At 41.5% G+C, this 12,126-nt stretch overlaps 1 protein-coding gene across 2 annotated transcripts in view; it reads right to left on the reverse strand.

Annotated features, from left to right (window-relative positions):
• Positions 1-1,161: 1,161 nt before the first annotated feature.
• Positions 1,162-12,126, reverse strand: part of LOC124118417 (neuropeptide S receptor-like) — a 32,761-nt gene continuing 21,796 nt past the window's right edge. For both annotated transcript variants that reach the window (XM_046480524.2, XM_046480522.2), the window contains exon 2: positions 1,162-3,152. In XM_046480524.2, the coding sequence (XP_046336480.1) occupies positions 1,437-2,879 (1,443 nt within the window). In that variant the 5' untranslated portion in view covers positions 2,880-3,152 and the 3' untranslated portion in view covers positions 1,162-1,436. The remainder of the gene's footprint in view (positions 3,153-12,126) is intronic.

Raw genomic sequence — 12,126 nt, forward strand, 5'->3', positions numbered from 1 at the left:
GTCATCACAGTTTGCCTCAGTCCGCAGTCAAATATTTCCAGCAGAGTGTGTAATGCTCAGATTTTCACAGGGATGTGTCCTTACATGATTTTAAAGTTTATTAAATATTGTATTCCCTGGAATAAAGTTCATTCATAGAGTTTAAAAAAACAGGGTCAGGGGAGATTCACGATAACTGTTATGGATGAACATGGCGAATCACGACAAGAAGCGAGTGAGACTGAAGTAAAGAATAAATGTTTTGGGTGAATGTAACAAGATACAATATTATGTTTACGTTTGATATAAGTTCAAGACCTAACCTGCTGGGGAATGGAAAGTTTCTACACGTTAATGGTGATTGACAATGAAAAAAGAAAGAAATGGTTACTAGTATTTGATTGTGATGTTTTTCATACGGGTACCATAATTGTGTTTTTGGACCTTAGGTTTGTAGTGTTTCGGCGACTGTTTTCAGCCTGGTATCGTTTAGATCCAATTTTCGTACGTATGAGTACGTTCCTTTGCCCAGCAGTTTATATCCGTATCCCGGCGATAAGAGTTAAAGCCATGAAAAGGTTTGAAGTAACAGTGAAGCCTTGAACACGACGCCAGGCCAGGTGTTGTTTTGGCAGTCATGAAGTAGCATATTATTGTTATATCATTACAGACATATTATGGCCTCATTGAGATATTATTCATCGATGTTTTGCATTTTACGGCCTGTGAAATCTGTTTCGGCAGATATTGGATATTGATCATTCTCCGGTGTTGACGTTTATACCAACAGCTGTGCAAATACGAGACATCACCGACGACTGAGGTGACTTTCGAAGACAATCATTGTCTTTCAAATGATCAGCTGTGACATATAATTTGTATTAAGAAAATCACGAACGTGGTTTCTTTAAAAATTAATGTCTGCACATCACAATTAATTATATAAAAACACAAACAGTGTCGAATAACGAATTTCTGTACCAGTATTTTTATGTAAAATATGCGAGGTGGGTGTTGGAAAATCTTTGTTGGCTGTTACTGTTTAGGGTCTCACATTAGGTCACTAACAACCATCTTGGATGTAAATTGACGGCCAGTAGTTCGGCTCTTTGTTTAGTCAGTCTCACTTTGAGGCATAATATACAGTGTCACTAATATCACCATAAATAAAAAAAATCCGTATCACGATATTGTAATGAGTAATTTAATGCTTGTAGTCTCATAGAACCGATTAAAATTTTAAAACAATAGAGGAGAGGCTAAAAGTTAAATATGGAATGGAGAACATACACTTAATAACGCTGAACCCATTCCTGATATTTGCATATGGTCTGTTGAAAGTCCAGATGATGTAGTATGTATGTGTATGTCCGACATAATGGCACGACACAACTAGTGGTGCAGCATGAAATCTTTCCCAAGAGGGATGCCATTAGCAGCAAATCAGCCTCTTGTAATTATACTGCACTAAGGCATTCATCATTGTTAATCTTGCGACTCGCCATCCACTGTTCCTGAGGACCATACTTCCGGTAACTTTCACTGCACAGAGCTCTTTTGGCGTCAATGGTTCTCTCATATCCGTCACCCACGCTCGTTGTCGTATTTCCTTTATCCAGCAACATGAGCGCATGCGTATTTTCAGCCACTAAGTCGTTGGTTACTTCCGGAGGAGGAAGGGGAATTCGCTTCGCTTTGGTCTTGAAGGTAACTTCAGATGCTTGACACTTTCGATGCGTACCTCCATTTATAAGTCTATTTTTTTCGCTCGATTTCCGTGTGTTTCTACTGCTACAGCACAGACATCGGCCTATTCTCTTCAAATGTTTGGGTCGTAATGTAAAGAGGCCATAGAGAACTGGATTCAGAGCACTGTGGGTCATGAAAATGTTCTCAGATACGACTAAGGCATCTTTTAGTTTTAGCTTATAATTGGAATATATCCTCATCAACGTGACAATAAAATATGGCGTGAGGCACACGAGAAAACCGATGATCACGGTCAAGGTCATCACAATTGCTCTTCGTTTGGATGCTGTGACTAAGCCCCGACGAACGGATATCCTTGGGTAATCCTGTCCTGTGGTAGCAGGTGTCGGAGTAGGTCGTTTTTTACCGTAAAGAGAGTGTGATTTACTACTTGGATGCTCGTTTGTGGAAGCGCGAGCCCACACAACTGTAATGATATTAGTATAACAGAATAACATGACACATGCTGGAACCAGTAAAATGTATGTTGTCATGAATGTAAAATAGAACTTGCGCTGCCATTCCTCTGTGTAGCCTCGACTGAGGCAGAGGCGTTTTGGCGTCCCGTCATACTTTACACCTTTGTTCACCTGTACAAATATAGCTAACTGAGGCAGCGCGAACACAAAGGCCATCGTCCAGGCAACTGTCACCTTTAACCATATCCTAGGTCGATTGGCTAAAGTCTGCATAGGTTTCACGATCACTTGGTATCTATCAATACTCATGGCTGTTAGCAGAAAGGTCGCACTAGCTAGTGTCACTATTTGTAAATAAACAGAGAGCTTGCATAAAACAGGCCCCAAAGCCCAATCTCCAAAGGCAAGAAAGAGAATCTCAGTTGTGTTGGTAATGAGAGCTACAGCTATATCTCCAATGGCTAAGTTGACAAGAAACACATTCACCCTTTTAATCCTTCTCGACTGCTTACACAACAGCATCAACATCAACACAGAATTGCCAACAATCGTACATACCATTATAATAGCAACGACAGTGATACGTTCCTTAACCTCCGGGGTCCACACATATTCCTTAGAGGTTCTGGGAGTGGTCATTGACCATTCACCGGTGATGTGGTCATCCAAAGGAAGGTAATCCGTAAAGTTGGGGTTCCTGGTTTCAATGAGTAGTACTTCCTCTTCCCCCATCTCGGCTCCTCACAACAGGTGTTTGGTACAGAGGCAGGTGTGAATGCATTCCTCCGCTCATCAAGGGAGGTCCAATGCGAATGTGGGTCTCAGGTTTCTTTAAGAGCCCCTTTACCAGAGAACATCTAGCCTAGGATGTCAGCACTAACGAACCGCGATTAGTTTCCTTGCGTTCCTCCTAAGATCTTTATCGTAATCCCTTGCTGTAGGGCATCTACGTTAGAAGTTTTTCCATCAGGTAGGTAAATGTTGACTAAATGATCTGCAGCATTGCTGAAACAGAAACAATAAGTCCACATAATTAAAACGTTTTAAATTTGTATGTGATAACAGCACATGACCCAGACAGTTAACAACATAATGTTAATTTATCTATTATACTGTGCACGAAGAATAGCTGAAATGGAATGAATTATTTGGAACTTATTCAAGTTGCGAGTGTCATTTTGGAATTGACAGAATGTGGAATTGGATATACCTACTTCCATTTCCATCAATATTATCACAATAAGATACATGAGTCTTCATAAAGTAATGATACAAGTAATCTGGTAAATATTGGTCTCATGACAAATGAGAGCTGGATATATCGGTACTTCTGTGTACTTTTGACTCACATCTGCATGGCTTACCCTAGCTTTGATCAGGGAAAGAGTTATAATTTTCTGGTTTAACGAAGCGTTTCTCTTTGCAGCCAGTGCCAGTGACTTAACTTGGAATTCTACACTCGAGATGTATGCATATAGCTTGTGATTTGTGCCCTATGCTGCATTAATCCTCACTTGAACTGTCTCGAGGGTTGTTGTGCTGGGATTGTGTATTTTATTTGACTTTATAATGTGGGAGATATATACTGTGTTTTGTTCAGTTTAGAGATTACCTGCAGATATAACCACGCACAATTATTTCCATTCTACCTTGACAAAATTAAATTATACGCGAACTCTTTGGGGCAAGGAAACGGCAAGGATTTTGTTCATTATTTTGAATGAGCTGTCGAGTTCAATTCATGAAATACCGACAATACACTTAAAACAAACGATTGCACTTTATATGCCTGAAGATTCCTTTTGTAGTATGCTTACTCGCATTTATGGCAAGCATCGAAAATGTGTAGCACAGCTTCTTCGTAAGTAAGCGTGAAGTCGGTACCCTGAAAGAAATGTAAGCGAGCCTTTCAAGGCTCAGTTCTACACTGTGCGTCACTATTATGATGTCACACGGGTCATTGTGACACAAATGATGGCGTCACAGTCGGCTATATAGCAAAGTGCCAAATATCAAGCTTTCCCAAGATGTCCCACAAATATTAAATACACTCTCTCGGCCGATTGCTATTGCGTTTCAGTACAAATGTATTGCCACACGTAGTTTGGATATTGTAATCACCGCAAATATGCATTTAACCTATAATTGTACACATACTTATTTTAGAATGCCTACCCATAATGACTTAAATTGAAGACTTGTTTATTCATATTGTCGTCCGTGGTCATATGGTCGTCAAATGAACTGTTTCAATCAAAGGTTTTCAATGTAATTTGAACCTCTGACAAATCAGAATCAAGTAGTTTACAAATTTAAGGTAGAATTGTAGATAGTGCGTGCCCATAACACTTCTGATTTATCTCCCGAGAAAGTGGGTTTCACCAAAGTGGTAAACTTCTTAGACCTGCATCACTCCTTTCTCCCACGATAAGCTGACACGCCGTTGATATAACAGGAATAATGTTCAAGGCGGCGTAAAACAAATAAATAACTCTTATATATTTCAAAACTATACAGAAATTGTAGTTCCAATAAAACATATTCTTGTTATTTACGAATATTCATTTCTGTCCACTGTTTCTGTTGTATATTATACAGGTGAGGCTAGATTACCGCGTGCATGATGATAAGCAGGTAATTGATTGGCTTTGTAATTGAGATACGTTCTTAACGTGGCTGACTTTTGGTGACATTGTTATTAGTGCAATACAGCTTTATGTTGCAATACTCTGATGAGTATTCTACGCTTTGAGGTTATCAAGGCCATCACATTTAGCCCGACCGTGTACAAAAATGATATATTCATTTGAAGTTGCCAATATTTGTTTTAATGTCCCTTATTCTGCCTTGTTCTTTCAATTTATATCTCGCAGAGTCGGAGGTAAATGATTTAGGACTCACAATCCACCACTTGCAGAACAAAAAAACACGTCGAGAGAACGAATGGTTTTGCAAGCCCTGAGGACAATTGCTTTACCGGAAACATATTACTGTTTTCAGAACCCCCTAAACCGCCACCACGCCCCCACTAAATAATAAAACGATCGGTCCTTGTACATGTATGTTTCCGAAAGCTGATAAAAATATAATGTATTAGTACTATTTAGATCCCACTTGATCCTTTATATGACTGTATTAAGGTGTGTGAGCATATCTTACTCTTTAAAACAAACTCTCTTTCGCTGAGTTAATTAAGAGTCAAAATATATTATTGTATTTTATCGGAAAGGAGTTTTGGCATTTTAATTACTTCATTCAATTACCTCACATTAGCGTTTAGTAACAATTTTCATTATGGCATTATTTGGTTTCAAAAGCCGTAGTAGGTTGAATAAGTGCACATGTGTTTGGTTTGGTTAGAGTCAGTGGAGCTTCATGTTGGATTACACAAACAGCAATAAGCTCTCTGTGTTATGTTCAGCCAAATAAGCTTATTTGGTCTGGATAGCGACGCAAGCGAGCATCAGAACAGCCGTAAACGCTAATGTGGTTTTTGTTAAGAACTGGTGCGTGTAGACACATTGATTTTCAATTAAGACCGCGTGAGGGGATGATGCATGAACTCCGTGTATGGACAATACCCTGCCTTTGATGAGTGAACTCATTTAGGTTTCACATCAAAACAACCTCTGTATCCTTATCATTACTACTCTGCGTATTTAAACTGACATAACGTAAAAAGCTGACCCTATTATACAGAGTCATCCACGTCAGTGACACAAAACCTTACAAAGCACTGATGTCTTCTAGTTAGCACGTTAGAATTGCACGGCGGTGCGTTTCAGGCGTTGCGAAATAATTTACTGTAGGGTTGTAAGGGAACTTATGTCAGGGTGGAAACATCATTCATTATAGGGGACCATATGGTGTTGTCCTAGAACAGTGCAATACTATTGGAGTTGATACTTGGCAATGTTGGAGAACAGTGCATGAATACTGGAGAGACACTAAGTCTTGTCAAATTTATAGAACAGCGCATTATTATAAATATTTGAGACACACTTGCCAAATGTATAGAACAGTGCATGAATATTGGGTATAAACTTGGCAATGTTTGAGAATAGTGCATGAATATTTGAGACACACTTGTCAAATGTATAGAACAGTGTATGAATATTGGAAACACACTTATCGAATGTATAGAACAGTGTATGCATATTGAGACACACTTGTCAAATGTATAGAACAGTGTATGAATATCGGAGACATTTGTCAAATGTATAGAACAGTGCATGAATATTGGAGACAAACGTGGCAGGTTTTTTTTGGAACAGTGTGTGAATATTGGGGACATACTAAGTCTTGTCAAATTTATAGAACAGCGCGTTATTATCAATATTTGAGACACGCTTGCCAAATGTGTAGAACAGTGCGTGAATATTGGGGATAACCTTGGCAATGTTTGAGAACAGTGCATGGATGTTGAATGCGAACACGTGTAAAGAAGTGCGTCATAGAACATTGCAAACAGATAAGACTTATAGAGGGATAGACATATAGATGGATGCATTTGCATCCTGAAGGTATAGATTGCAAATTAATAAAACAGTGCTTCGTGAATGTTTGATACAAGGAATAGTCGTTGAATGCTGGCGACAAACAGGGCAGTGGCACCGTACCAACATATGATCTAGGCTATGCAAATAATCCATGAAAACTAGGGACGCACTATTATCGTAATAGTTCACAGATTGTTTGTACCACACAACGCAATGAAATAAACAATAGTTTGTCTACTTCAAAGCTTTAAGTATATGGGACTTAGTTATGGTACGGTCATCGTCCATACAATATTATCAATCACATATAGGCAGCATCACGGCAGCTGCGACTTTATTATATTCCTTTATTGATTGTCAGGGAACAGGTTGCAGATATAGGTATTCCACGTACTTGATTACGCATGAGGGCATAGTGCGTTTGCAGTTTTGAATTTCGTTTAATATTACATTGGGCGATATACTATTTTCAATTTAACCTACATAGTACAGCGTGAATATAATTTTAAGGGAGCATACATGTGTAACCAAACTGAACCGTAGAGATAATAACCTTTATAATACTTAACCATTGCTCCTTGTCAATTAACATGTCAATACATGTATGTACGGATACAACCACTGTGCTTTTCTGAAATACAGAACAATGTCCCTTGTTCGGAAACATATAGCCTCAATTTATTGTCCGTTGACGTTACTATTTGTCATTTGTGGGTGTGTGAGCATTGCTTAACGCCAGATCAGCCATCTTGCAGCTTTTCGCGGCGATTGTCTTTTGTTCTCGAACTAAACTGCCGGGTCAAATAAAGTAAACACTTGAAAATTGTATTTGATAAAAAATACGAACGTTATCAGAACGTTACCAGGCTGAAAACACCAAAACAAAGCAAACTGAAGGTAAAAAAACACTATGAAAAATATGAGACCTGTATCAAATAATTCACCATCGAATAACCATTTCTTGTTTTGTTTCATTTCAGCCTTGGGTGTATACTTTCTTTCACTATGTACAAACTTGTTCAAACCATGCCCCAAACCATGATCGCTAACACATACAATATGTCCCTTGCGAGTAATTATGTAAACCAGGCACCTTGTTAATTAAAGCATACAATACATCCCTTGTGAGCACTTATATAGACCATGACCCTTGTTCGTGACGTATGCCAATTGCCACTTGTGCGTTGACATACAAAATAAGCTCGCATGAAAGTAGTTCACATATGAATACACTTATTGCTTTTTTAAGTCGTATTTTTGTATAAGTGATGACGTCCCCCAGAGGAAAAGTCGATGTGCAATGGATTTCCTAGGTATGAGAACACACGAAGAAGCACTGAAGAGAACATTAACGACCGTATACCAAAGTACGTTTATCAGTAGGGTTGGCTAGCTTCGTGTTGTGTCTCTGTGTCTAGTGTGGACCATACAGGATGGGCTATCAGTTGAGATAATTGGCAGAGTCCAGAGCATGACAAATTTTAACTTGCCCCCGTTACTGCCGCTTGCAGTAACGTATTCTGACAACTAATTACATGCATGGACGTCCAGGTTTACACTGAGGATAAATCTCTGAGCTTAGCCATTATTTCACAAAAGCCTCAAAGTGTTCAGGTATTTCTGACAAAACAACCAGGCTATATACGTACTTTATTGTGATTGTTCTCGTACATCATGATCAGACTGCACAATACAACCATACAAACAAAATGATACAGAGTACATGTACATGTATTGACCGAAGATACATAATTTCAAGAGGAAACCGGTTGCGTTCCTATCAGGTATTCGATCACTTATCAAATAGTAATAATCTGCTAAGGTTCCCTAAACTGTTACCAGTTTCTGTATATCGATATGTAGCTATTGTAACAGTGAGTCACTCTAGCAAGGGTCAGATGAACTCAAAATCTCATGCTGCTATCCGCCCGTGGGCGTACGATTATGTTACAGTATACTAAATTGGAACATTAAATTAAGTTAACATATCATTTGTATTTCAAACCTTAAAAGGGCTAGAATTTATAAAACAAGGATAAGTTGTGCATGCGATTTTTGCATAAACATGAAATTGTAGGGAAGGTTGCTGGGCATCGGAGATCTATACCAAAAGTGATTATTGCCTTTATTATGATTTTCAGTTTATCAATACATTCGCATTAACCTCGACATCTTGTGGAGGACAAAAGCTACAACGGAATTGCCTTTCGCAGCAGCATATTGGAAATATATATTTCTGATCCACAGCATGGCCTCGCAATGTGATTTGGCTCGCTGGGGATTTATTCACCGGCATGGCCTCAGGTTGCATGATAATTAAATAGGTTGAGACCAGTAAGTTATTGTAAATCACAACAGGTGCCAGCAATGCTGTCATTACAACAGGTAGTAATGCGGTTTAGAGGATAATAATATATTTTCATAATTGGCTTTTGTGACAATTTTATGACGATACAATTTGGTACTGGGATGTCTAGAACAACGTCGGTCTGTCATAAAAGTCTTATCTTTCAGTAATTAAAGCAATAAAAGAATGTAAATCACAATAGGTAGCAGCACTACTGACAAGAAGTAGATATTGCAACAGGAAACACAGCGGTATAGAGGCAGACACTATCAATGCGGCGGCTAGCGGCCCAACATAACAGAGTGAGTGAGTGTGGTTTCGCGCCGCTTCGCACATTGTAACCTTGGGTGGAATCGAACCCGGTTCTTTGGCTTGACGAGTTAACGCTTCAAGCAGTCGGGAGGTAGAGATGGTCATTACGGTGACTAGCGGCCCTACGATCTATACACAAACACGTCATTACATAAGGCTGTGACACTCTGGAATAGAACCTTCATTACAGCAGGTTGCGCTACGGTCGAGATCTAAACAAGGTCATTAAAGCAGGTAGTAGCCTTACAAACTGGATGGACAAGATGGATGTAACTGCCTCACAAGATGGACACAGTCATAACGAGCAGGCTGTGACACTACGGACTAGACGTAGACACGGACATTGCAGCAGGTTGTGACACTACAGACTAGACGTAGACACGGGCATTGCAGCAGGTTGTGACACTACAGACTAAACGTAGACACGGGCATTGCAGCAGGTTGTGACACTACGGACAAGAGGTAGACACGGACATTGCAGCAGGTTGTGACACTACAGACTAGACGTAGACACGGGCATTGCAGCAGGTTGTGACACTACAGACTAGACGTAGACACGGGCATTGCAGCAGGTTGTGACACTACAGACTAGACGTAGACACGGGCATTGCAGCAGGTTGTGACACTACGGACAAGAGGTAGACACGAGCATTGCAGCAGGTAGTGACACTACGGACTAGACGTAGACACGGACATTGCAGCAGGTTGTGACACTACAGACTAGACGTAGACACGGACATTGCAGCAGGCTGTGACACTACAGACTTGACGTAGACACGGGCATTGCAGCAGGTTGTGACACTACAGACGAGAGGTAGACACGAGCATTGCAGCAGGTAGTGACACTACGGACTAGAGGTAGACACGGACATTGCAGCAGGTTGTGACACTACGGACTAGAGGTAGACACGGACATTGCAGCAGGTTGTGACACTACAGACTAGACGTAGACACGGACATTGCAGCAGGTTGTGACACTACAGACTAGACGTAGACACTGACATTGCAGCCGGTTGTGACACTACGGACTAGAGGTAGACACGGACATTGCAGCAGGTTGTGACACTACGGACTAGAGGTAGACAAAGGCATTGCAGCAGGTTGTGACACTACGGACTAGAGGTAGACACGGGCATTGCACCAGGTTGTGACACTACGGACTGGAGGTAGACAAAGGCATTGCAGCAGGTTGTGACACTACGGACTGGAGGTAGACACTGACATTGCAGCAGGTTTTGACACTACGGACAAGAGGTAGACACGGGCATTGCAGCAGGTTGTGACACTACGGACTGGAGGTAGACACGGGCATTGCAGCAGGTTGTGACACTACGGACAAGAGGTAGACACGGGCATTGCAGCAGGTTGTGACACTACGGACTGGAGGTAGACACTGACATTGCAGCAGGTTTTGACACTACGGACAAGAGGTAGACACGGGCATTGCAGCAGGTTGTGACACTACGGACTGGAGGTAGACACGGGCATTGCAGCAGGTTGTGACACTACGGACTAGAGGTAGACACGGACATTGCAGCAGGTTTTGACACTACGGACAGGAGGTAGACACGGACATTGCAGCAGGTTGTGACACTACGGACTAGAGGTAGACACGGACATTACATCAGGCTGTGACACTACGGACGAGAGGTAGACACGGACATTACATCAGGTTGTGGCACTACGGACAAGAGGTAGACACGGGCATTGCAGCAGGTTGTGACACTACGGACAAGAGGTAGACACGGGCATTGCACCAGGCTGTGACACTACGGACGAGAGGTAGACACGGGCATTGCAGCAGGTTGTAACACTACGGACTGGAGGTAGACACGGGCATTGCAGCAGGTTGTAACACTACGGACTAGAGGTAGACACGGACATTGCAGCAGGTTGTGACACTACGGACAAGAGGTAGACACGGGCATTGCAGCAGGTTGTGACACTACGGACTGGAGGTAGACACGGGCATTGCACCAGGCTGTGACACTACGGACGAGAGGTAGACACGGGCATTGCAGCAGGTTGTGACACTACGGACAAGAGGTAGACACGGGCATTGCACCAGGTTGTAACACTACGGACTAGAGGTAGACACGGACATTGCAGCAGGTTGTGACACTACGGACAAGAGGTAGACACGGGCATTGCAGCAGGTTGTGACACTACGGACTGGAGGTAGACACGGACATTGCAGCAGGTTGTGACACTACGGACTAGAGGTAGACACGGGCATTGCAGCAGGTTGTGACACTACAGACAAGAGGTAGACACGGGCATTGCAGCAGGTTGTGACACTACGGACTGGAGGTAGACACGGGCATTGCAGCAGGTTGTGAAACTACGGACAAGAGGTAGATACGGGCATTGCAGCAGGCTGTGACACTACGGACAAGAGGTAGATACGAGCATTGCAGCAGGTTGTGAAACTACGGACAAGAGGTAGACGCGGGCATTGCAGCAGGTTATGACACTACGGACAAGAGGTAGACACGGTTATTGCCGCAGTTATCTGGTTAATAATTGGCTGACATACAAAATTAATGTAATCATACACCAAAACAATATCTGTCTGTCAGACAAGTCTTATCTTTCTTTAATTAAAAACGTAGTTGCAATACAACTGAAGGCAATTCTGGCACAAATGTGATTTAACGTTCTAATGAAAGGAACATTGCCCCATTAAATCATGTATTAATAGGTTAAGTGTCATTGCGTCCAGCTGTTTATCGGTGAAGTCATTATGTTCTCATTGACAACAACAAGTACCTCTTATGTGAACACCTGAGTGTTGTCACTGCGTCCAGCTGTTCATAGGTGA

This window comes from Haliotis rufescens, unplaced genomic scaffold (genome assembly GCF_023055435.1).
Source record: "Haliotis rufescens isolate VD_foot unplaced genomic scaffold, xgHalRufe1.0.p SCAF_4, whole genome shotgun sequence".
Lineage (NCBI taxonomy): Eukaryota > Metazoa > Mollusca > Gastropoda > Lepetellida > Haliotidae > Haliotis > Haliotis rufescens.